Here is a 27,499-nt window from a genome sequence, read left to right on the forward strand (position 1 = left end):
TGGGGAGCAGCAGATGACGGAGTGGTGCACAACTTTTCTCTGTGCTTGTGCAGGGACCATGCTCATTTTCTGTGTGTTCTTTCAGTTTTAGTGTCACTGAAGTCCGCCCAAGAACAAGCCTTTTTGGGTAGGGCAATCACCAAAAGAAATTTCACCTTTTTATGAGGAAAGGGAATAACAACCATAGACAACCTACACCCTGACCTCTCCCAAATCTTTCCCTCCCCTTCCCCACACATAACCAACAAAAATCTACTATGTGATGCCAAAAGACCAACAAGGGTGGGATTCGAACTCACACGTGCACAGCACAATGGATTTCAAGTCCATCGCCTTCACCTTTCGGCCACCTTGTCCATGATTTTCATGATTTCCAAACAGGCCATGCTGGATCAGGAATCCCAGGCATGCAGACTATCAGCCCTCCCTTGTCAGCAGCAAAACACCATGAGGGTGGAATCTGAACCTATGCAATCAGAGAAAGCGCAAAGGATTTCTAGTTGATTGCCTTCACCACTTGGCCACCTTAGACAACAGGTGACCATAGCAGCAAGTCCTCTTACACCTTTCTGGTCTTTCCTGGATGCTCTGCAGTTGTTTGTGCATTTCATAAACAATGTTGGAACATTTGCTTCCTCCGTCACAAGACAAAAGGGTCGTAAGAGGAAGAATCTTGGGGAAGTTTTTTGGTTTTTTTTAAAAATCAGATTGAGGAAAATTCTAAAGATACGTTGACCCACTCTCCTCTGGCAGTGAGAAGCTCCAGGGGACTCAAATCCTATACAGCAGACCAACACTTCATGACAGCAGCCATGAAAAAAGGTTTACAAGCTCCTATTTGCTCAGCAGGTTTGTCCAACCCCGCAGTGAGATTTCAAAGAATGGTTATACATGAACATGCACACATATATGGCACATTTCATGAATTTCCATGTCATCCTTGTGCAAGGCCATGTTAATCTCTGTATCATTCCAACTCCCGTATATTACCAAAGTGAGCACAAAAAGCAGCCCTCTAGGAAGGGCATAAATGGGAGGTTACTCAAGGGTATTTCATCTAACAGAAAGAAAGTAGATAGCAACTATGGATAGGGCCCATCTCTGGGTTCCTGTTAGACCCCTTCTTCCATTGCCTTTGTTTCATTTGGACCACATGCCAGTAATTCCTTCCTTTGATAGTATAACACTGGAATACAAGTTACAGCAAAGAATGATGGGGGAGAGGTGCACTGCACAGAGCAGCAGTGGAGGTGTCAGTGCTCCGATGGCTAAGTGCCCCTCCATTCTATTCTATAGGGCCAAAAGACCGATGAGGGTGGGATTCGAACCCACGCGTGCAGAGCACAATGGATTTCAAGTCCATCGCCTTCACCTCTCGGCCACCTCATCGTGCGTTGTAATGAGACTTCAAAGAAATATGGATATTCTTTGTCATCCTTGCACAGGAACCACCCTAATACTTTGTGCCCTGTACACCACAAGGCGATCACTGAGATAATCAGGGAGAGCACTATTAGTGGTTTCCCTTGGGCAAGAAGCACAACTAATGTCAACAGGGAGTTGTGCCTTCAGTGTTGTGGGTCCAGGGGAGGAACAGACTTAGGGAACTGTGGGAATTGGGGAACTTCAGTCCCCATAACTGCCTCACTGCCTCTTGTCCCCCTCCTCTCCAGCCTCTGATTCTGGACTGCTCTCTGCCACAGACTCTTCCTGCTCACTAAACCTTGTTACCTCTTCAGCTTCCGACATCTGCTTCTCTCAGTCTGCTCCCTCTGACCACTTATTGTCATCTCACCACCAATCCCCTGGCTCTGAGCCTTCTTCCCCTTGGGGATTCTCCAGCTGGTGCCTCCCAGCATTCTTCTGTGTCCAGCCAGTCCACGGCCCCTTCTTTCTTCTAACAAAGAGTTAACATCACATCTATGTGATTTATTGTTGACCAGTTCCTACACCCGCTCCTGTCATGGGGGTGGTGGATTTGCATGGCACAAAACTGTAGTGCATGAGGCTGGAGACTAGGCCTTTCTAATGGGCCAGCCATTGTTCTTCCCCAGGACTCTGCTGTGTGAGGCCAAAAGGCAATAAGGATGGGATTTGAAGCCACACATACAGAACACAATGTATTTCTAGTCCATAGCCATCACCACTCGGCCACCTCACCTGTAATAGTGGAAGAACCTGTCACTCTTATAGGACTTTCGTATTCCAGTCAGCACCTGCTTGTTCATTACCTGAAGGATGATAGAGTGGTTGTGTTCTGCATCACAGTACTTGTGATAGGATAGGCCAAGCTGTGGAACATTTTCTCCCCCCAAAGTTTATGGAATTTCTAAAGGGTCACCTTTCCCTAGCAACATGGAGCCCCAGGAGTGACAAACTCCAGATCCCATGAGCACCTAATAGGCAGCTTAGGCAGAAACCATGAAGCAGCTTTCTCAGCTCCCCTTCACCCAACAGCTTTGTCTCACATGGCAAAACAGCTTCATGGAAAGGAACACTTCACAAAGTTCAGTATCATCCTTCAGCAGGGCCATGCTGATCTTCTCTATTTCATTCCATTTTCATCCTTTTTGTTACTGAAGTCCACACAACAACCAGCCCTCTTGGGAGAGTTTAAATGAGAAGCTACCCAAGGACATGTCACCTCACAATGAGGAGGAAAATAGGCAGCAACTATAGCCAAGACCCATTTCCCCAGGTTTCTTCCAGGCCCCTGCTCTCTTCGTCTATTTAATCTGGACCCCATGCCAGTAATTCTCCACCCCCCAGCATGGCATCAGATAGCAAGTTGAAACAAAGGATGATGGATAGAATTTGCATGGCACAGAACTGTAGTGTAGAGCATGGGGTAGGATCTGACGCCTCTGTGTTGCGCCAGCTATGTTCTCCAGGAATCTGCTATGGGAAGCCAAAAGGCTGACGAGGGTGGGATTCGAACCCACGCGTGCAGAGCACAATGGATTTCTAGTCCATCGCCTTCACCACTCGGCCACCTCGTCTGCTGAAGCCATAGGGTCTCTTACTGCTCCAGGGCCTTTCTTATCCATTCTGAGATTTCTTGTTTATTTCCTAAAGGATGTCAGAGTGCTAGGTCACAAAAAAGGAGGAAGGATTCAAATGACCTATTGGAAAGGTCCAAACAAGTGCTTACCCAAACATATTTCACCCTGCAGTTAGGAGGAAAGCAGCAACAGTGATTGAGCAATGGACCCACTGGGCAGCACCACACCCCAGCAATCTCCCTCTTTCTTTGTCTTTGTTTCACCTGGGTCTCATGCTGGCAACTTCCCCCTCTGATTGTGTAGCATTGGAATGCAAATCTCATGAAAGGATGGTTCCATTTTGGAATTTAGTCCTAATATTTTGTCACTGCTATAGCTTTTTTTTTTAGTAATCATTATTTCCAACCTCTAGCGAAAGGTAGACAAGAAATCAATGAACAAAGTTGAAACAAGGACTTTATTTATATCACTTCTGGGTAGGGTTGCTTGATCTGAAACCTAGAAATCTGGGAAATGCAAATACATATCCTTTTCAAATATTCCTAATTTCATTTGTTATATGTTTTTCCTATTGTGTACACCTAGGAAGGTGTTTTGAGGAAGTGGATTCTCTTTTTGAAGGGAGCACATGTGCTATAAATTTAAGCTGGTGGGCCAATAAAGGAAGAGGCAGTGGAGTCAGGGAAGACCTTGTAGGGCTTGTCTCCCATCCCTACACTGGGACAGGGAAGAGGAGACAAGCACACCTCCATTATGTGCACTGTTTGGGCCCCAACAGCTGAAAGTTCTACAGCAAATGCAAGCCTAACAGCAGCCATTCTTCAGTTCGGCCCCCTCCCCTCGTTCACATGCACACACTATGTCTTCAGAATGGATGCATTCACCTCAGTTTCCTTCAAGCAGTACGTGAGGCATGCCTGTTGCTCAAACAATCTAAGAACCTCCACACACTCCCGCTACAACCAATACAAATGCAATGATATTATCCCCCTGTGCAGACATTGCTCTTGCAACCATACAGATAGTGTATGCCTGCTGGCATTGCAAACATGCAGGGCTAGGGCCAGGATGTAGCACAGTGTGTACTGCAGGAGATATTACATATACAGACCTAAGCCCAAAATCAGTGCAAGTGCAACCATGCTCGTAACTGACCGCCTCTCATTTTTCCTTCCAACATTGTCCTCTAATAATTACCCCAGCTCTGCTACAGCTGAACTTTATGAAAAGTCTCACCTTTTTAAATGCATCACAGGCTAACACAAACATGAGCTAACATGTTTTTGACCTTGCTATGCTCATTTTTAAATATTTACTATCCATTTAAGTTATTATTACATTAGTATCCCACCTTTCCTCCAAGGAGCTCAAAGTTGTGTAAATGGTTCTCCCCCTTCCCATTTTATCCTTACAAATTAGGTAAAGGTAAAGGTAAAGGGACCCTTAACCATTAGGTCCAGTCGTGACTGACTCTGGGGTTGCGGTGCTCATCTTGCTTTATTGGCCGAGGGAGCCGGCGTACAGCTTCCAGGTCATGTGGCCAGCATGACAAAGCGGCTTCTGGTGAACCAGAGCAGTGCACGGAAACACCGTTTGCCTTCCTGCCAGAGCGGTACCTATTTATCTACTTGCACTTTGACATGCTTTCGAACTGCTAGGTTGGCAGGAGCAGGGACCGAGCAATGGGAGCTCACCCCGTCGCGGGGATTTGAAGTGCTGACCTTCTGATCAGCAAGTCCTAGGCTCTGTGGTTTAACCCACAGCGCCACCCGCGTCCCTACAAATTAAGTAGTTTCTCATTAAATTGCAAACAAAATTGAATTCTCCCTCATCCCTATTTGGGGCTTCAAAAATCATCTGGTTGCCCTAAAACCTGGAGATGTACAGATTTCTCTATTTCGAAACACGGAATGCTTCTCTGCTTACCCAGTGTTTCCATAATTCTTTACAGTTACAAGTTATCAGAATCAACCCTACTTGAACCTATTGAAATAATCTTGGGGCTTTGAAGTTGGAAGAGGGATAATTCTTGTGCAAACATTGACAAGGCACTTCACTTTTGCTTCCCGAGGATTTCCTCTTCACTAAATCGAGTTTGCTTCCTACCAGCTCAACACTTTGTTAACAAACACATAAACTCACCCCAACTATTTCTCCAGTTACCCTTGGTGCCTGAACCTCCTCATTTTCTCTGATTCTGTCTATTTAGGTCTCCCTTCTTCCACGACTCCTCTCTGACTACAAGAGCCAACATGCAGAGCATAGCCTCTTCCTCCGTTTTATTAACTTTCTTGTGTAACTGCAATTCCCAGGAGACAAAGCACAGGTGTTTCCGAAGGCTCACAAAGCACCCTGGGGATTGTAGTTCCAGAGCCCGGGAGTGCACCTTTAATAGTAGTTGAAAAGACTACCATTCCCAACTCCACTGCCTCCAAATCCTCAAACCAGAAACATTTCATTGTTTCATTTTTGAGTTGTATGATCTTCTGCTAACATCCCTGCTTTTAGCTTCCCAATGGATCAGCCCATATAATAGAGATCTTCTGGCAACCCTACAGCCAACTTAGATGAGCAGGATACAAATCATTTTTCATCTTCTATTTTCTGTTTGTCTTTCACTCCAGCGGCCACAACAGCAAAAAACAACTCTGGGAAGAACGTGCGAATGTAAACAGCTGCCTTTGCAATGGGATTTGCCATGAAAACTTCTTGCTTCTTCCTGCTCACTGTCCGGAGAATTTCATCCGCTACCTCCACAGGGTGGACACCATTGGCCAGTTTTCTGAAAAAGACTGAAAGAGGGAAACAATGTTTCTCTTCAAGTGGCAAGCTGAGACACACTGACCCTGCTCTGAAATTAGTTACCTATTACAGTAGTACCTCGGGTTACATACGCTTCAGGTTACATACGCTTCAGGTTACAGACTCCGCTAACCCAGAAATAGTGCTTCAAGTTAAGAACTTTGCTTCAGGATGAGAACAGAAATCTGGCAGAATCCGAGACCAGGGAGAAGAGTCGGTGGAAGAAGACTGGAAAAAGTTTAAAGACTATTTACGGAAATACTGTAAAATTAATGAATGTTAGGAAAATGTTGGAATGAAGTTATATGGCTTTAGCAGAAATGTTATAAGGAATTAAGGATAAATAGATTAACAGAGTATTAAAGGGAAAATAAGGTTAGAATGTGTTAAGATAATTATAGGATTAAAAATAGAGGAAGATGGAAAGGAATTGCTGGAAAAATTAATAGAAGTGGAATACAAAAAGGGAGGTGTGAGGAGGTCGCGGAAATAAGTGAATGAAAGATAAGATATTGAAATTATTTGATGTGTTTTAAACTGTGTTTGTTTTGTTTTGTTAGTTTAATGTTAGTGTTTTGTTAGTGTAATGTAGGTTTTTTTTGTTTTTTTGTATTGTATTGTATTGTATTGTTTTTATTTTTTGTAGTGTTTAAATTGTTGAAAAAGGTAATAAATATTATTAAAAAAAAAAAAGAGAGAACAGAAATCGTGCTCCGGCGGCGCGGCAGCAGCAGGAAGCCCCATTAGCTAAAGTGGTGCTTCAGGTTAAGAACAGTTTCAGGTTAAGTACGGACCTCCAGAACGAATTAAGTACTTAAGCTGAGGTACCACTGTACTTCAGATCAGGGCCAGCACATCCCGTAAGCATCTGGTTGTTGTTGTTGTTTAGTCATTTAGTCGTGTCCGACTCTTTGTGACCCCATGGACCAGAGCACGCCAGGCACTCTGTCTTCAAGCATCTGGTAGGTGGGCTCAGAAATGATTTCCTAGATGCGGACCACAAACCATCTCATACCACTGTCACATCAGAGTTAGATGATACAGAATGCTTAAACCAGTTCAAGACTCCTACTGGAATAATACTCCTCCTCCTCAATCTTTTGCTGTTCCTAGAAAGCGAGCGTTTAAAAAATGTTGACAGCAAGAAGATGCATGCCTCAGTCCCCTTTGTTGAAATGTGGATATATATATGTATTCCCCTAAATTTGTCTAAACTCCCTCCATGCCCCATTTCACACACTATTAGTATGCAATTCATATTGCATCTTATTTCAGGTTCCCACCACACTGGCCTGCTCCACTCTTCTCTTCTTCCACCTTTCATTCTGGCTCCCCCATCCCCACCCCCAATTTAGGTTAATCTTACATTTCCACACAGAGGCTTCCCAGTTGCTAGCCTGTGGTTGAACATGGGATGCACGTATGAAACTTGGAGTCACGGTACTGACACAAACACCAAATTCCTGCAGTTCTGCCCTCAGGCAATCAAAGAAGCCCAGAGCTGCATGCTTGGAAGCAGCATCTAGGAGGAAAAAAAGAGATGACCTCATATAATAAACAAATAAACTATCTAACCCCGCTCCCCGTAGTATATTATTCTCTCAGTTCTAATATACAGAAACTTGGGTTCCTAGAAACCCAGTTCCTCGTCATTTCAGCACCAAACAATAGCACAGATCCAGTTTCACAGTGAGCCTTTTATTTTAAATATTGGCTTTTCAACTCTTCCAGAAACCCAAAGAAGAAGCAAATTGTGTTGACTGAAAGGACAGTTTTTGCTGAAATACTCAGAGTTGTTGTTGGGCTTATGGGTGGGATCCTCACGTCAGTTTCTTACTTCTGAAAAATATGGAGAAATGGAATGGCACCGGGCAGATTTGACACCTGCTTTTTCTCAATGGGTTGAAAACTCTCAGGGTTAGTGGTCAGCTGGAAGCCTGATAGCAACATATTTAACAGTCCATGCAATAAGAATTAAATTCCTTGTTCATCAGTTAATTGAACTGATGTGTGGTCAGTGAGCAATTTGCACAGTGCTGGGCTGAGTGGAGAGCTTGAAACTTCTCTTAAAATTGCCCCTTTCTGTTCATCAGATCAATTATCTGATGAGCAAAGAGTAGGTAATTTGATTCTTCATCATGTTACTGGGCCGGACAGAGAGCTTGAAATATCTCTGTCTAGCCCAGCACTATGATGAGGATTAAAACTGTTCAGTCTCTGATGGTGTTCTGAACTTATTCCTCCCTCACGGACAGTGCTGCTGCCACCACCACCAGAAAATTAGGTTGGGAATTGATGGGCCACTTAGAAAGGCTCAGCTTGCTGGATCAGGCCCGCTGGGCAGTACCTCAGCACCGTTGCAACAAATGGTTATTTTCTCAATCTGTAAACTTACAGGCTCCACGAAAAGGCACTCCTACTTTCCCCTGGATGTTATTGACTAGCACAACTTGCCCAGTTCTTCTGGAGATCATGTTGGGAATAAGGGCTGCAAGGGTGAAAAGATGGCAGAAAATGAATGATTTTAGAGAAATGTAATTACCAGGGCAGTGATCCTTATCTAAATACATCTCCAACATTTCTTTTCCATGCCTGTGTAATAGTTAAGGCTATATGAATCAGTGAAAAACAAGTTCAAAGAACAGTATCCAAATACCATGAAAATTCCTACTATTGGCAGCCAATATTGAAAGAGAAAATTCCTATTCCCAATCTCTTAAAAAAATAAACTCTTAAACTGCACAACTAAGGCGCAGCCACCTAGTTCCTATGCCCTACTGTGCAGGTAGCCAACATGGTGCCCTCCCAGTATTGTTGGACTCCAGATCCCATCAGTATTGGCCGAGTACAATGGGAACTGTAGTCAACATCATCATTCCACAAGTGAGCTCATATATGGAGAACTAGTAGGCACCAACATCAAACTCAGATGTCATTGTGCTCTGCATCAGTTTCTGCTAGTTGAAAAGATGGCCATGCAACCTTATTCATCTACTAGGATGATCGTGTTAGCTGCAATTGTGTCTATACAGTGGGTAGCGGACTGTTGTAGCTGTTAAGACAGCTGAGTATGAATGAGTACAGGAAATATTAAGCATTTCAGTGGGAGATAAGTACATGTGCACGAATGGGATTATATGTGATTACATTTGGTCAGATCATGTCCAGGAGTACTAATGGGAGTCATTAAACATTAAGGTTATATTGCACTACAGATATCATTAGCTTCCCCCAAGGAATCTTGGGAATGGTAGTGTTGCAAGGAGACTACAGTTCTTGAACAGATAATATTCCACAGTATCATCAAGTTCCTGGATTCTTTGAAGGCAGTACAAAACTGATGCAAGTTTGTAATGCAGAGATGCCATGAGTGTGATCAGCCTCTCCAAGAAGAGAAATGCTTCCAAAGTGTGTCCCACCCGATGCCCCACCTCTAAAGGGAGATACAAGGGTCGTAAGGAGGCACAGTTCCAAATACCTTTGGTGAGCGTTATAGGCCCAAAATAGTTGGCATCCATAACCTTTTTGTCAATTTCCAGTGATATGTTCTGCACGGTTCCCTTCACCTTTGTGCTAGCATTGTTGATAAGTATATCCACACATCCATAGCAATCCAGGATTTCTTTAGCTACATCTTGGATGCAGTTTACATCAGACAGATCTAGGAGGACAAGCTTCGGCGTAAATGTCTGAAAAGAAGCAAACAATTGTTACTGCCCTTTCTTGAAGGGCATTTTTAAAATATAGAAATATGGGACAACTTCCATAAGCTTTAGATGGTAGGATTAGTTCACAGATCATTTAGGGAAACAGATAGGAGCATCCAGTTGGATATCCTTATACACAACAGAATAACTAGAGTTCGCCAGATGAGATGAATGCAAAGCAAACTGGGGATTATTGCTGTGGAAACTGACCCCCAAACTGAGGGATTCACTCCTGTGGATGCTACTGAATGAGTCAAGGAATGATGAATATAATTAGTAGCAATTTATTGCTTTATCCAGTTCAGAGGTTGTTGGTATTGCTACTGACTGATTATCCAGTAGCCACTTTGTATATCCACCTGAGCTGATACACAGAGATGATTGGGATTGCTTGCATGGTCAAAATGGGCCCATTTCAGAAGACAGTGGGGGAAAACATATGTACACTGTTGTCATAGAAAACTTGTTTTCAATTGCAATGTGATAGCCATACCAAACATTGCTTAACCCTCTGCTCCATAATGTATAGTACATTGACATGCTTCAGCCACCAGGCATTCAACTGAAGCTAACCCTTTTCTAGTCACACCTTTGATCTCATGCATGCTTTCTGCTTATGGCACACCGTATGACCTGGAACGTAATAAACTCTATTTAAATCTATTTGTCTACATATGGGTTTTATTTGGGGGACAAGGTAGGCTCACTGCTACCTTCAGTGTGGTGGGTTTGCCTTGTTGGCCTTAATACCTCTTCTTCGCATCTACAAGTCTTCAATAATTAGATTCTTAATGGGAATTACATGTGTCATCTCAAAGTGAGCTAAATCCCTCAACTTCCTGTTAGGTGTAGGCAGAGAACTTCCTGCTAGGTGTAGCCAATTTTGCTGCACAATTGCTTTTACAGAAGCTAATCCACCACCTGAGATCATTGCTTCGCCATGGCCCTGCATATCAGACAGCAAAGCCTAATTCAAAAGTAATGAGAAAAAGGTACAAGCTTATATCTTCTGTTTCTCTTGTTTCATAGGGAAAAATCCTGCTGTTGTTACACAGTCCCTTACAGGGTACTTACTGCTCTAGGATCAGCCACACTGTTTAAAGCATCATAGAGAGCTTCTAACTTGTCCAGGTGTTTACCACACAGAACTAGCCTTGCTCCACCTGTGTGAAATACTCGTGAGCATTCTGAAAGATAAACCAGTGAATAATGCAGGTTAGATGATAATGAAGATGATGATGATGATTTTATTATTTATACCCTGGCCACCTGGCTGGGTTTCCCCAGCCACTCTGGGTGGCTTAAAGCAGGCATAGGCAAACTGGTCCTGTTAGCTAGGGATGATGGGAGTTGTAGTCCCAAAACATCTAGGGGGCCAAGTTTGCCCATTCCTGGCTTAAAGAATATATAAAGCATGTACCTGTATTCTTGTTAATTTGAAATAATCAAGGGGAGATGTTCTGTTAACACTGCAGCACACACATACACAGGGCATTGGTTATATTTTAAATACTGGATCTTCAGAGAGTTGAGAAATTGCACCACATATATTGTCTGAAACCCATAAACTGTGCAAACAAACAGAAATGCACCCAAGTTTTCTTAGAAAAATGCAGTCTCACCAGTTGTGAAGTTGTTCTGAAGATGTAAGAAAATCATGATGTTTCAGTTAGCAAACCCTCCACCTCCCACTGCAGTGGAAGCTGTTAATGTCAGACAGAAATGGACACGCTGGACGCATGCTATGGAACAAACTGTCAGGTGAGAGAACTCACCTATGCACAGGGATCGAGAAGCTGTGGCCTTCCAGATAAAGCTGAGCCTTCCTTGCTAACATGGCTAATGGTCAGAGATGATGGGAGTTAAGAGTCCAGACTCCAGCAACATCTTTGTGAACTTCCCCAAGTGCATCTGCCAAATGGTGCATACGAGCCCCTGATGATTTCTCAACTGACATATCCTGTTTCCACAGCCTGGCAGGCAGCAGAGCAGCAAGCCGATCAGAGAACCCCATGTAGCTGAAACGGATTACTTTCCAGCCCTCTGATACCTTCTTTTGCTATGAGCCCATCCGTTAACTGGACGGCTGCTGCGGTGGCTGCCTGCTCAAGGCTTTAGCGCCCCAAAGCCTGTAAGCAATTTCACTTCAAGAGAGCCTTCTGCATGCCTTCTTACTGGTCTCAAACCTTAAAGCTCAGCACTGGTGCATAACTTATGGATTATAGAAATAATCTATTTATACCGCCCTGCTGCCACCTGATAGTTACTGTATGTGCAATTAGATCGCACTGCAACAGCACAGCCACCCGGCTATAAATAGACCCATTTATTTCATCTAAGACTTAGTGTTTATAGAAAAGCAGCTTTCCAACTAATTCTGGATCCACCTGACTGTCATTCTTCCTAGCCCACATTTCTCTAGTATTATGATGAGAATGCTATGTGGACATTGATTCTCTAAATAAATACAGTGCAGCTGCTTTTATTGCTAATTCATTTTGGTGTATATAAAGCGATCAACTTGGATTCCAGAAGTCGGCACCAAAAGCAAACCTAAGTTTTGCAAGGAAGAAAGACCCAGTTTCTGTTGCAGAACCAATTAGGCAAAAGGGGTGGTGGTGGTTAATTTACCTATCAATACCTATAATTTGTTTATGCACTTTTTTGCCCTGCTCCACACCACAAGGGTTAGTAAAATGCAAACAGTAACAAAATTAGCTATCTTACTTAGCTTTACTAAATCGGTTCAATTGCAGTGTTTTGATTTCTGAAGAACTGTGAATTTGTTTCAGGGTGCAGTTGAGGGGAAAGAATACAAAGGCCACAGGGTACTCTGTGAAATGGATCATGCAGTTTAGGAAAGAACAGGAAAGAATGTGGACACAGGTGGATCATAGAATAATAGAATCATAGAATTGTAGAGTTGGAAGGTATCCTAAGGGTCATCTAGTCCAACGATACAGGAATCTCAGCTAAAGCATCCATGGTGGGAATGAACTGGGCCATTTGAAGGATTCCCTCCATTAATATCACCACTGAGAGGTTCCATTCTGCTCAAATACACATAGATTTTATGTCTCTCGCAGTGCTGAAGCCCTGACTCTTGTCCAATTGGTTTCTGAGCCAATTGCTCGCCATATTTTCAAGCTTTCATTGACAACCAAAAGGTCTAGAAATTATGTTTCTTTTTAATGTCAGCTGGATTCTTTAAGATTCTGAATGTTCCTCAAGGCGCACATGCCAGAGAACTGGATGGCACAATGCAATCACAGCAACCCAGATTTCTATTAACGTGTGTGTGTGTGTGTGAGAGAGAGAGAGAGAGAGAGAGAGAGAGACAACAGGCTATTAGTCATTCGCTGCACCTGCTTACCCTTGCCCACACCGGAGAGAGCATCAGTGATCACTACAACTTTGCTCCGCACGGCAGATTTTGACATCAGATGAGTAACTGTCCGATAAATATATACAATCCCACTGATTCCAACCACCAGCAGTGGGAGAATTAGCACAGCTAGGACACCCATCTTCACCTGGCAGAAAGGAGAACAAATTTAGGCAACAGAGGAGATTGTCAATATCTTTTACAGCAAACATGGCCAAAGGTCCCCCTCCATTAACAAAATGCAATCAAGCAGAACCTGTGGCATGTAAGGTGTTCCCAGCCATTATTTGAATTATATTATTATTTATTCAGCATCTATCAATGCACAGAGATTTACCAAAGTGTACACAAAGCAATTTTCTGCTTTTAAATAACTCCACACAAAGCAATTTTGAATTGCAAAATCAAACATAATATGACAAAACCCATTAAGAATTGTTTGGGGGGGGGTTCATTTCTTTACTGATTGTTAGATATTATGGACAGATTTGTGGGCAGTGCTGTTCCACACCAGTGTTTGCAACAGTCAATTCTATTTCCCTGATGCAAGAAGAAAAAGAAGAAAGGGGGGGGGGGATGAATTGTGACATATTTCTTATTGAAAGGAAAGAGACTAAAGCAAAGCTTCTGAAGAAATAGTGCCAATTTAACATCCAACAGAAGTTCTATAATAAAGACAATAACTTACTTGGAATTGCAAGCCGTCAACAAGTTGATAAGGTGGTATCTCCCGCCAGCTGGTTTATACTTGAAGTTTAATTAAACGCATAGGCATTTTTGGAAAGGAAAAAGCACTCCATCCGCCGAAGCCTTTTGCCTTGAGCAAAGGCAGCTATGTATAGAGCTCAGCTGCATGACAGAGTTTTAAAAAGTAAATATAGTATCCATGGCCCCAGCCACATACCTGACCTATTTAGTTTCACAGGGCTTCAAAGTCCTTCTACAGCCTGCAAGAGTGGACAAACTCAGTCATAAAGAGACATTGCTCATTTCTTTATTTTTATGGGGAAATGTAGGTAACAGCTCCCTTTGCTCCGAAAAGGCTCTAGATGTTACAAGACTGAAATAATCTGTTTCTTTTTTTCAATGTGCAACGACTTCTGCAATCACTAAGAGAGCAACCCTTGCAGCTCTGCTCAGAAGTCTCAATAAATTGAACATGATTCTCAGATAAGTGTGGATACAGGATTGCAGCCTTAGTGATGGAAATCCAGTCTAAATGGTCAATAGCATTTCTATATGTGATAAGACTGTTTCTTTTAAAAATACTGGTATGATTTCAGTTACAATTTACCAGCTACTCTGTATGTGCTTTATTCTTATTCCCCAGAATTTTTGGTGTGTGGATGTGTGTGATTTGAATGCACTTTAAAGTATGGTTACCAGATGTCCCCGTTTCCCGAGGACAGTCCCCGGATTCACAAATCTGTCCCTGGACAAAATCCATCCCAGGAATGTCCCCAGATTTCATTTAATGTCCCCGGATTTATATTTTAAGTGTTGTAGATTTATTAGTAGGGAATGAATGTTACGTGATTGGTTCAACAGCACAAGATACATCATATGGGGACTTCTGGTGAGGCAAAAAGGCGGGCACCATGGCCGCGAGCAGCTCTTGAAGCCAGCCAGAGCCAACTGCACTACCAGGCTGGCTCCGGGCTGCTGAGACTGCTGCTGTCGCTGCCGCTGCCGCTGCCACTACCGAGGGGGAACCAGGGACGCCCGGTGTGTCAAATGGGGGAATTGCTGACCCCCCAACCCAAATTGAGCCAGGAGCGAGAGTGCCTGGCCACCCGGCCGACTACCCAGCGGCGCTCCGGGACCAGGAAAACCCCAGAGCTGATGCAGGGATAAGGAAGAGAGGAGAAGGAGAAGGAAGAGAAAGAAAGAGGAAGGAGAAAAAAGAGAGGAGCCCCAACCTTGCCGTGCCGCCATCGCCACCGCCGCTGAGGAAGCATCGGGATGGCAAGGACACGTGGCTGAGCCCTGGCCTGACCTGAGCCTACTCCACAGTGGCTAGCACTCCAAGAGAGCAGGCCGGGGCCCAGAGGAAGGCTGCATGACAGAGGAGACCACAGAAGAGAAGATATTACTTCTTAATTTTTTTTAAAAAAAACACACCTTTTTTTAATAACTTTTTTTTCTCTTTTCAAAAAAAAAAAAGTGTCCCTGTATTCTTTGAAAAAAATCTGGTAACCTTACTTTAAAGGTCTTGTGTGTGTGCAGCTTTAGAAGAACCTTTAAAATCAATGACACTTGAGCATCTCCCTTCTGTATTGATAAGGATGAGCCAGATAAAGGGTATGGGGGGGGGGAGAGATTACTTGCCATTTCTGTTACTTCCATGCTTTGCTTCCAGGGACTGCGCAACACATTATATGTGAGACTGTCATTGAAGATCATTCAAAACCTTCAACTAATTCAGCAGTCAGGTTGCTAAAAGGGAGTCACCACAACAAATGCATATCGCCAGTCCTGAAACAGCTTTCAGTTTGTTCCTGGAGTAGTTATCTGTCAGGGAACTGACATCAGAGCGAGAAGCGGAGGCAGGGCTCCAGAGCGATGCCGGAGAGGGAACCAGCAAGGGGGAAGGAATTCAGCGTGACACCAATAGAGAGGAGAGCTTTTATGCTGGAAGAGATTCAAGAAACGCCCACTGACGGACTCTGCAAGTGACTAACAGGTCACGGAAGGCAAGCTCTAACCCTAAACATGATTGAGCAAGCAATCCAACTAATCTGAATGCAATTTACGCACAAGTAACCCCCTCACAACCATTACAGCAGTCCGTCAGTCTCTGCTGTTACTTGTGCGCAAGCAGTGGAAACATGAGCCAGACAGGAGGCACCGGGGCGGCGGAGCAAGCTGCGGGGGCGCAGGACCTAGTGAAGAGGAACCAGGAGCTGGAACGGCATGTAGCACTGCTGATGGCGCGGCTGGATAAGAGGCGCATCCAGGACGCGCAGGTTAGACACACCCCAGTGGCAAAAAAGGTGCCCGGACTGGTACACAAATTTGGGGGGAAGCCCCAGGAATATAATGGATTCTGAACAGAAATAGAGTACGCCTTGCAGCTGCAGCATGATGACTTTGCTGACGAGGCAGCGCAGGTGGGGTATATCATGGGGCACCTTGAGGGCAGCGCGAGGGAATGGGTTAGACCCCTAATGGCCGCGCAGAACCCCGCCATGAAGGACGTCCGGAAGTTTTTTCAGGCGATGGACGCTAGCCAATTGGGGGAGCCAATTGGGGGAGAGTCTGACACAGAGGGAGCTGATGAGATGCAGGCAGGGGGATCTTTCCGTTAGAGACTACTGGTCCCGCTTCGCGATGCTAATACACCGGCTCGAATGGGATCTAGATAGCCCGCCCATACGGATGCTGTTTGAGGAAGGGTTGTCCCCAGCCGTTAAAGACGAGCTTTCCCGCGCACCCCGCCCGGAGACTATGGATCAGCTGACAAAAGCTGCGATGGCGATAGGCGCTCGCCAGGAAGCGCGCGCTTTGGAAAGGCGGGAAGGGAGAGGAGAGCGTTGCCCTGACTACCGCATTCCTGAGATGCCAAAGCAGCCTTCCGATGACGTGGTGCCAATGGAAATTGATGGGGCGCGCGCACGCGAGGTTCCGGGCGCCCACCAAGGAGGCAAAAGGGAGGGAAAGGCTGGGAAAAGCACCAAGAAATGTTTCCTCTGCCAACGGCCAGGACACTTTGCCAGGGTCTGTCCACAAAGAAAGGCTTGGCAAGGGATGGTGGGAGCCGCTGGAAACGAGGCGGAGGGGGCAGAGGAAAAGGTGCAGGGAAACGCCAGCGCTTGACTGCCCACCGGGGGGCGCAGCAGCCAAGCGAACAACTAACAGAAGTGCCCCAACTGGACCCACCCAAGGTTTCTATAGCGATAGAGGTGGTGCTAGAACTCCCAAATGGACACCCAGTCAAGGTGAAGGCAATGCTGGACTCAGGCAGCTCCTGTAATTTTTTTAGTAAGGAGTTTGCACTGGAGCACCAAATCCACCTGCTGCCACTTGATTTCCCACTCCAAGTGACCACGATAGATGGCAGGGAGCTGCTGGGGGGGGGAGGTGACACATCAAACCCTGCCCATGAGAATGAGTGTGTCCAGGCACACAGAGACCATTGCCTTTCACGTGGCCACACTGGCGGGACCCCCGATAATACTGAGCATGAGCTGGCTGGTGCTACATGATCCGGTGGTGGCCTGGCATCAGCGGACAGTCACCTTCGGGTCAGCGCACTGTTTGGAACACTGTCTAGGGGGAGAGAAGCCCAGGGTGAGGTTGGCCAGAGTGGCAGCAACTACACTGAAGCAGAGAGCGGAGGTGCTGCGACAGTACGCGGACTTACAAGAAGTCTTCAGCGAGAGGGAAGCAGACAGGCTGCCGCCACATAGGCCCTTCGACTGCCAAATCAACCTACTCCCTGGGGCGCAGCTGCCGGTGGGTAAGATGTATGCCATGTCGGACCGAGAGATGCAGGAGTTGCGAGACTTTATAGACAAGAACCTGAAAAGGGGGTTTATAAGAGAATCTAAGGCAGTGGGGGGCAGCCCTGTGTTTTTTGTGGATAAGAAAAACATGGATCAGCCAAGGCTAGTCATAGACTATCGAAAATTGAACCTCGTATCGGAACCCATGACCTTCCCAATGCCCAGAATTGATGATATTCTGACTAGGGTAAGGAAGGGTAAGATTTTTACCAAGCTGGACCTTCGGGGAGCATACAATTTGATTAGAATGAGAGAGGGGGACGAATGGAAAACCACCATGTTCACCCCCCCTAGGGGCCTTTGAGTACCTAGTCATGCCATTTGGATTACAGTCGGGCTCAGCCTGTTTTCAAATCTTCATGCACCATGTGCTGGGACCCCTGCTGTACAAGAACTGCGTAGCATTTCTGGACGACGTCCTGATCTATTCGGACAATGAAAAACAGCATGTCCAGGACGTCAGGGAAGTGCTGAAGAGGCTACAAGAGCACCAGCTGTGGGTCAAGCTGGAAAAGTGCCAGTTTCACGCCAAAGAAGTGGGATTTCTGGGATACAGGTTGTCAGACAGAGGCCTAGCCATGGACCCCGGCCTCGGGAACCTCACCTTCAGAGACTAGGATGGTAACAACTGAGGAAAGGGCTTTTTTTCTCAGGTGGACACCATCCTTGTAACACCCTCCCCAGATATGCTTCTTTGGCACCTGCACTATTATCATCTAGGTTCCAGGTGAAAACTATTTTTATGTTCATTAATGACAGCATGGTGCTGCGGCTTGTCTTGGTGTTTTGAGGGGCAGGGTTGGCAACTGATTCTACGTGTTTGGCTCATTAAACTTTTCCCCATTTGTTGGTTACTTAATTGATTACTTAATTGATTTGCTTTAAATTGCTTATTTCCGTGGTTGCAAGTGGTCTGCAAGAAAACAGTCCCACCATTTGTGTGCATCAACATGAAAGGAGGTTAAGACAAAACAGTGAAGTGGAACCCTTCCCCAGAAGTCATACAGAATGATTCCATCAGGGAAACTGCCAATTGCCAGCAGCAGCAGTCTCTCTTTCCCACTATATACATCTCCAGGAAATGGGAAGAGCCCACAATAGTTCTGCACATGTTTCCATAAGCACCTGCACCACAGTCCCAAAGTCCATATACACCAATCAGACTTTCCTGTTATTGAGTTCAAAACAGATGCAAATCCCTCTTTAGCTTTTGTTGCCTCCAGCAGGACAAAAATCAGAAGTTGTTTGTGTCTATGGCTCCCAAGAGATGTGTCAGCCCTTCCGTTCACTGGGCTTTGGGACCTCCTGCCTAGCACCTTAGCTTTTAACAGGCTCCGCCTGACATTGGGAGACTCCCTGCTCCATGGAAGCCTTTGCCACTCCATTCACTTTTAATGCACGGCAGATTAAACTTCTTTGACAGGAAAATCATTTGGTTTCACCAAGGCTGTGCACCCGGAAGGTGACAAAACGGCAGGTAAACAACAGTTATTTTTGTTTATGGAGGACACCCTTTGCTCTGTTAATGTTCCACCTTTCATTCTGTATATACTGGTTATGTTGGTAATATTTGAAAAATAAGGGATGTCAGGGAGTTGTGAGGGCTGTTCACATGTTATGCTGCACAGAGGTACAAGGGGTTTGTGTACATGTACAGATGTTTGTGTGAATGATTGTACATGTGGTGAATTTAAAAGTAAATGCATGGATTAAACTCCTGAGAAATGCAGAGCACAGACTGGGTGTACAGTTGCCCATATGTTGAGTTTACCAATGATCAATTGTGTGCAGTGCTCCATTGTATCTATTAAATGGAAGGGATATACTTTGAAGGGGGAAATGGAACCCTATTATTGAAATAGAAAGGATTATTATTTTCTGGCCTAAGCAGCACACATACTGTCGCAGACAAAGCTTATCAACGGAGGGGGGGGGGATTAATTCAGTTCACATATAAAGACCGATCTATCAAACTCTCATTTTCCAAAGCAATATGAGAATCAAAAGACAGACTTCCTTCAAAGTTCACCCTTATCTGAATTATTGAAAGTAATTTTTTAATGAAATAATTTTAAAATGTTGTCTTATTTTATTGTTGTTAGCCGCCCTGAGCCCGGCTTCAGCTGGGGAGGGCGGGATATAAATAAAAATTTATTATTATTAGTATTACTATGCAATGCAGTTTTCCAAGCAAACAATGTTTACAAGAATGCATATATTAGGGGAAAGTGTGCATAGAATGCATATATTAGTGAAAATGCTTGCAAAAAATGAGTACATTAGTAAAAACTGCATACGAAAAGGTTCTAATTAGGAAAAAATAGCAAAAAAGATTCTGAGGAATTTTCATGAGGATTACAAATAAATCCAAAAATTGATGCAGAAATGTGCAGCACAACAAAATGAAAAACAAAGAACTAAAATGCTCAGATCCTTCTATCCCTGCTAGGCAGACTGGACTGAACTGGACTGCCTGAGAGTTCCTTGTTGGAAATCAGGCATTCTCTGCTGCGATTAACAGCATCTCTGTTCATAGTTGGCTCAGCTCCATATGTGAATCTTCATCCCATATCTCTATATGTAATCTTCATCTCAGCTGCTCTGACTTTGAGATGAATGTGGGGCATCTGCTTGTATAGCAATGTCCATATTCAAGCACCCACAGAACTTTGGATCACATATATTCGCTTACCAAGGCTATTCAATAGATCCACAAATGAGATGGATTGGGACCTCAACAATCCTCATTTCAATGCATCTAAAAAGAAATTATTCTGACCACAACTATACCACTGTTTCACATACACACAAACAGGGGCTAAAGTGGTGCAGGTTATGGGCCAAAAATTCCTTTTTTCATGGGAATTCAGTCAACTGTCCCCCCCCTTTAAAAATGAGGGGCAGGCAATTTGGATCAGGGCTACATGATGGGGGATGGGGAGTCTAAGCTTCTCCTCCTCCTCCATTAAATCCCTGTCTCAAATCGCCCTGTGAAGTAGCTTTAATAAACCACAGAAGGAAGAAATGTACAGGCATAATTTTTGTTCCCCCAGCCCCCAGGCAGTTAATAGGAGCATGGCAGTAATGACAAGGAGAAGACACTCAGCTAGTTTACCCTTCTAGGAATTACTAGGAATGGGGTTGCAAATATCATGGAAAATATCACCACATCTTTATATGAAGCTATGGTGCATCTGCTTTCGAAATATACTTCTCACTATTTGGGGCACCTCATCTCAAAAAATCTGTGGTAGACCAGAAGAAGCTGTAGAAAGGAGCAAGCAAAATGACCGGTCCATGTGCCCTAGGAAGCTGGAACAATATGGCCTAGTACAACCTAAGCTAACAGCACTGATGAACTATGGGGACTAATGCAACAAACTCCAATGTGGTCATAGCATTGTAGTCATCTAGTCCTCTCTCACCTATGTATGTATGTATGTATGTATGTATGTATGTATGTATCTGTATGCACATACTACATTTAATTAAGGTCATGCAGGAATCAGAATATACTGTGCACCCCCCCCCCCATTGACCGTTAGTGCAAGAAACTGTCCAACAAACAGTCCAGCTGCAGGTACTTGCATGCCCTTGGGTGAAAATTTTAAATCACCAATATTTGGTTTTGCAATACATTGCAGTACATTGACACACCTTTAGATGTCTCTCCATGTACATTCTTCTGTGCCAAACTGTCAGCTAAGCTTCGGTTCTGGAAGGGGTTGTTTTACCTGCCTGCAGCTGTTTCCTTAAGTAAACAACCTTGTTACTCAGGTAGTGACAGAAATCAATAAGCCACAAGCAGTCCAGTCCACAGACTTCTCTGCTACAGGATGACCATGCAGAAAGGTAGCATACCCAAGGCAGAGGGAGATGCCTTATGGTTGCAAAGCTGTGAAAAGAACTTGAAAATTAATTTTTAAAGGGAACATGTTCTAGCTCAAGTTCAACGTGTCCAAAGGCACATTCATCCATTTACAAAATGAGCCAGTTAGCTTCACATTCAGTTCACAGTTCAGTGGGAGTTCATCCAAATGTCTCTCAGCAAATTTCTTTCAGCATTCAGACTGTTGCAAGCTGCTGTGCTGAAGCATAGAATATACTTAAGAAGAATACAGCAGAATGCACATGTAGTAGAATGGAACAACAACAACAACAACAACAACAACAACAATGTGAATTGTTTATTGTCCCCCAACAATTATAATATTTAAGCTTACAGGACCAACTTCAGAAACAAGACCAGGCAATTAAGAAATCTGAAATCCAAGGGGAATTTGAACGTAAAAGCATTTCAGAACCATCCCTAGCTTTTTATTGCCCATGTGAAGATGTTTCCCTATTTAATTAAAATCCATCTTTATTTGGATGGTTGCCACTTCCAAAAATAACCAGATAATGTATTCAATAGTATACAGATGGCCCTCTAAAGTTATTGAGAGCAATACTGTCAGAGTGAAATGAGATTTAATTGTACGAAACTACAGTTGCCTTTGTGAGCATTGATATCGCCAGCCTCTTGTCATTTCCATTCACTTGCCCTCCTTCCCTTAGTGCTACAGGGGCCGCCTGGCTGGCATGTTGGATGGAGCAGTGGAACCAGAGCTCAGTGGCTGAGTTTATCCTCCTGGGCCTTGCAGAGGGGGTGCAGGCAGAAACTGCGCTTTTCGTTCTCTTCTTGGCCACCTACCTGGTGACCCTGGTGGGGAACTGCATGATGGTCATGCTGATTGCAACTGAGCCTTGCCTGCACACCCCCATGTACTTCTTCCTTCTCCATTTGTCTCTGCTGGACCTGTGCTACTCTTCAGTCACCGTCCCACAGATGCTGGCCCACCTCCTCTCCAGGCAGAAGGCCATGCCCTTCGCCCGGTGCGCCTTTCAGATGTACATCTTCCTGGTTTTCGGCATGGCAGAGTGTGTGCTGTTGGGCATCATGGCCTATGACCGCTACGTGGCCATCTGCCACCCTTTGCACTACACCTCCATCATGAGCTGGCGATTCTGCAGCTGGATGGCAGGGGCTGCCTGGGCTAGTGGCTTCATCAACTCCCTGATAGTCAATACCTTTGCTCTGCGTCTGCCTTACCGCGGCCAAAACCGTATCAACCAGTTCTTCTGTGAGGTGCCTGCTGTCATCAAGTTGGCGTCCGCCGACTACACAGAGGCAGAGGTGGTTGTGTTTGTCTTTGGCTCCCTCCTACTCCTCCTGCCTTTCATCCTCATCGCCGCCTCTTATGCCCGCATCGGGGTGGCCATTTTGCGGATACGTTCTGCTGAGGGCCGGCGCAGGGCTGCCTCAACCTGCGCCTCACATCTTGTGGTGGTGAGCCTTTTCTATGGCACAGCTCTCTTTGCTTACATGAGGCCCAGTTCTGTCAGCTCAGCCTCAGGCCAGGATAAGGCAGTGTCTGTTTTCTACACTGTGGTAACGCCCATGATGAATCCTCTCATCTACAGCCTTCGAAACAAGGAGGTGAAGGGTGCTTTGAAAAAACTATTGAGTAGGAAAATATTCTCACCCACATCATGACCCTCACTACAGGCTTCCATTTCCATGCCTCTCTTGCACCCACAAACACAAACTCTACTCTGAGTCAAAAGCCAAAGCCACTCTAGCAGTATCCTCTTATATAGCTTTAACATTTTATTGGTAGGTTAGAGGAACTTGGGAAGTCTTCTTCAGAGTTTTTCTGCTTAGGCTTTTACTAAAAGTGGGCTTAGAGTACTTTTGCTTGAGGGATGGCCCTGTTCTGTGTATGTCTATGGAGACACTTGGCAAAAGTTTACTAGCTGCTCCCTGTCTCCCAGCACCAGACCCTACCAATACGGGCTTTCTGTGCCATACCTCTTGCAAAACACCTGGCCAGGAAGGTCATGAGGGAAGAAGAAAGAGAATTGATAGTCAGAAATAAAGGGGGAGCCTCTAGGGCAGGCTTCTACATTTTTTGCTTGCCGGAATTGTGTCTGAATGGGCTATCACCTCCCAGGAGAGTGTAACCAAATGGCCAGCTTTGAAGAGGCAGAGGTGGGTTGGAATTATCTTGACAACTGTGTGGAGATATTCATCCTCTCACTAATTCCAATGTTGGTAGAGGTGTACTCAACTACACAATGACTGAAGGCCAAGCTTTCTAGAGGCCAAGCTGGAAGTGAAGGGGCAGAAACCAGGTGACCACCATTTTTTGTTACCAAAGCCAGCCAAAACTATAGATCACTGCGCTTGAAATGATTTAAGCAGTTCATTTCAATTTGCAATATTCTTCTCTAGGGCAAGCAAGGATAAAACAAATATACAACCCCATTGCTTAGCACATCACATGTCCCCTAAGTCTAAAAATGCACAAACTCTTTCAAAACCGACATGACATTAAAATGTGCTTGGAGATAAGCACGACATATTTTACTATATTTGTGACAGAATTGGTGTTTTCAATGGGAAATAAGATTAAAATAATGTTATTGTTCTGCTATAACTGTGTGCCATTTTATAGGCTTTGATACATTATTCTTTTGCTGTTGACTTTTATGTTGTTTTCATGTTTCAAAGATGTGGATTTTTTCTCTCAAAAAAATGATGCAGTTCTCACTATATGGATTGTACATCAGCTTTATATATTCCTCTGAAGAACCTGAAATGTGTGCAGCCTTAAATAAACTATTTGAAGTGCACCTTTGAGGTTTTCCATTCTCTTCACTCCTGGCAGGTGCATGGATGAAGAAAGCATCTGCAGGGATTGTCTGACCATGAAAGCCCTTCCAGTCCTCACACACTTTTATCTTTGTTTTATATCACCCCTTCTGGCATCAAATTCAGGTGGAGCATGCTGATAAAAGTGGATCTGAATAGGGTTATTGAGGAACAAGAAGGAAGTATCAAGGTACTTGGGGAAACTCTGAGGTCTGCAGAAGTAATAGCTGTATTTCTTTAAAAAACACCTATGGGGACAAAAAAACTAAACAAAAACACAGCCTAGTGACTGAGTATACTCAGTAGCCACATAATATTATCGGGGGTGGGGGTGGGCGTGCAGAGAACAGCAGAAATCAGGAGAGTGGGGAGATAATGGAATGGAATATCAAGGAGAAGGGCAGGACGGATTGGCTAGGACCTTGGACAAGAGCACTCATGGTTGGAGGTGAGGATACCGTATAACACTTTGTTGCATGCGTCACAAGTTTAAACTAGTATCAGTCTAGCAATCTAGCACCTGGAGATCCACAGGAGGGCTGCCAGGGATAGACAGACTGCATTTACACGTCCCAGATGTGACTGAGTACAAGATACACAACAAATGCTACAGAGCTTTATGGCATTTTGTAAATCAATATTTTTTGGGGGTATGCTGTTGCCTGGAAAAAAAAACCCTGCAACCAGACCTAAAGCTTGCTCCGATTAAACAACAAAAAAGGAACTTAAATAAAAGCATCACAAAGTCCCTCTCCCCAAGCCATGCCCCCTCTCCCCAACCAGCCCCTCTCCACTGCCCCTCCTCTCTGAGTGCTATTTGCTTGGATTGAATATGTCTACACTCTGGATGGAGATCTCTCTATTTCTTATTTGCAAAGCTGGAAAGTAGCTTACGGTCACATCCCTTGTACTGCCCACTTTTTTCCTCTGGCCTCACCCATCCTGGGACGTGGCCCCTGGATTGTGGCCCTTTGGGGAATGTGGCTCTTGGGCTGACAAAGTTCCCCCGCCCATCATAAGCAAAGCGACATCAGCTGTGGCTATCGGGAAGACTTAGCTGCGGTGCCGAAACCCAAAGCTTGGCTTAGGCAATTCACACTGCATTGAACCCGTTGAATACATTAAAACACAGAATACATTTCATTGGTATAGAACATTCAGTCCTTATCTGCAAATGTTCTCTGCTAGAGACGAAGTGTACAAATTGCTTTAGAAACGCCATCCCAGCCATTCAGTGATTACGGCAAACAGCAGAGGCAAGGGCAGCATCTCTGATGCATTCATTGCTATTGCGGCTCGCTTTCCTATGTGAATGTCCACCCCACATGACCTGAAATGAATGGAGGGATACTTGCTTGCATTGCAGTTGTAGGTTGTTCATATTAGAACACCCACAGAGTTTTGGGTCACATGCATTCAGTTTTATGAGTTTTCTCTGTGTCTGAAAACTGGAAGAATGGCATAAATGACAGCCCGAGCCACCCAATTCCTTTTTTGAAAACTACCCCGAGTTTCTAATCCATGTGGTTGTAAGGGTGGGCAGGGTGCACAGAGAGATGATGGGATCACATAGTATGTGCTGTAGCTTCAGAAAGCAAAAATAGGTTTGTTCAGAGTTTCAGGACATTTAGTTCCTGCATTGCAGGGGTTGCACTCAATGACCCTTGAGGTGCCTTCCAGCTCTATCAAAAGGTAAGATCTTTTTATTCTGAGGAACCCTCTAACACGCCCTCCCCCCCCCCCCCGCAAACACATTGCTGCCAGTCACTTATTGGGTTATTTTCCTTTAACTGTAGTAAATTCCAGATTATGCAAAACCCCAGATTTTGCAGTTGAATAAAGGAGCTAAATTAAGTACATTTTTATCCGTTAGTATTCCTGTTGTAAGCTGCCTTGGAGATCATTTGATTGAAAAAAGGTGCTGAGAATGGTAAAACGAATAAAGGGGCGGGGGAGATAATGAAACACAGTTTTTGGAATGTGGAATTTTCTTAGGGTTAAAATAAAGACCTGTGTATAAATGAAGACCTTTGCAATGTGATCTTAACTACCAAAATTAAGATACCCTGCTTTCAGTGGGATGTGCTCCCAAGTCATTCTGTTAAGGCTTATAGCCAAAGGCAACACACACAGAGACACACATCTGGGAATAAGCCCAACAGAACTTACTATTTGCAAATAAACACATATAATGTCAGACTGCCATCCATCAAAGCTGAAACGGCAACTGTTCTTTCCGCGGAAGCCATGCTACTCCCATGACCTGTCAACACACACACAAAAAGAAGACCATGGCTTGCTGCTCTAGTATGAGCTGCAGTGTCTGCACCAGGGAACCTGTGGACATCCAGATGTTGGTGGACTACAGCTTCCACCATCCCTGACCACTGGCCAGACTAGCTGGGCAGATGGCAGTTGGAGTCCAACATCATCTAGAAGTCTACAGGTCAGCCACCCCTCATCTCCATGGGCATGACAAATAATGACATGTCACCACTAGGTTCTCCCTTGGCACACTGTATCATTTGGGGGACCTTCCCCCAAACTTCTAGACTGGAGTTCTTACAGGGATAAGAATTAACAGACAGAAATCAGAAAGAACATGAGATGAGCTATTTAATAGGCATGGTTCTCCCCCTCCCGCCTTCCAATACTAGATTTATAGTGTGTGGGCAAAGTATGTATAAACAATGACATCAAGTAGTCTCTTTTGGCTTTCACTCCATCAGATTGGCTCAGGCCAGTGCATCATCTGCTGCAGAGTAACAGATGCTTCAAAGGAAACACAGCACAGTTGTGCATTGCCTCATTTCTTGTTAACACTCATGTCCTAAAAGTTTGCCCTCTCTAGGGCCATCTGGGATGACGAGCATGACCATCTTAGCAACTAGCCTTGCTCCAGAACAGGGGTAGCCAATGTGGAGACTTCCAGGTGTCAGCCTCCAACTCCCAGAAAGCCAGCCAGCCTGGCCAATGGTCGGCTCCCACCACTGCTGCAGTCCAACATCATCACTTGGAAGGCACCACATTGACTACTCTTCCCTACTGTGGAATATCTACACTGTTGTCATTTCCAAGATCTACCTGTGCTACCACACTTTGCCTTTTTCTGCAACCCATATTTTGGTATAGCAATGACTTGCCAGGGGAGCTCCCTGCTATACATCCATGAGTGCTTTCGCCTGGAAAATATAAAGAGTAGTGCCCAAAGGGCTTCACCAGCACTTTGGCATAAGCTATAAGGCCTATATAATGGGTTATATTAAATTATATTGAAGTAAATAATGGGTGGGTTTGCTTCATGGTTAAAAATAGACTATCAGGGCATCCTCACGCTGTGCTCACCCTTCTCACCATTACTGCTTTGACAGAGTAGGAGGGGTTTAAATATGCACATGCACATG

At 44.6% G+C, this 27,499-nt stretch overlaps 2 protein-coding genes across 2 annotated transcripts; one reads left to right on the forward strand and one right to left on the reverse strand.

The window, feature by feature from the left end:
* Nucleotides 1-3,441: 3,441 nt before the first annotated feature.
* DHRS7C (dehydrogenase/reductase 7C) lies at nt 3,442-13,747 on the reverse strand. The gene is made up of 7 exons (XM_079966233.1): nt 13,585-13,747; nt 12,885-13,044; nt 10,586-10,698; nt 9,283-9,493; nt 8,200-8,292; nt 7,171-7,326; nt 3,442-5,794 (listed from the first exon to the last, which is right to left on the reverse strand). The coding sequence occupies exons 2-7, from the start codon at nt 13,036-13,038 to the stop codon at nt 5,586-5,588; spliced, it is 936 nt and encodes a 311-aa protein (XP_079822359.1). The 5' UTR covers nt 13,039-13,044; nt 13,585-13,747; the 3' UTR covers nt 3,442-5,585.
* A 7,858-nt stretch (nt 13,748-21,605) lies between these two features.
* LOC307210244 (olfactory receptor 2D2-like) lies at nt 21,606-25,512 on the forward strand. The gene has a single exon (XM_079965830.1). The coding sequence runs from the start codon at nt 21,990-21,992 to the stop codon at nt 22,935-22,937; it is 948 nt and encodes a 315-aa protein (XP_079821956.1). The 5' UTR covers nt 21,606-21,989; the 3' UTR covers nt 22,938-25,512.
* Nucleotides 25,513-27,499: the final 1,987 nt, after the last annotated feature.

The sequence above is a fragment of the Podarcis cretensis genome (assembly GCF_951804945.1).
Source record: "Podarcis cretensis genome assembly, chromosome: 2".
Classification (NCBI taxonomy): domain Eukaryota; kingdom Metazoa; phylum Chordata; class Lepidosauria; order Squamata; family Lacertidae; genus Podarcis; species Podarcis cretensis.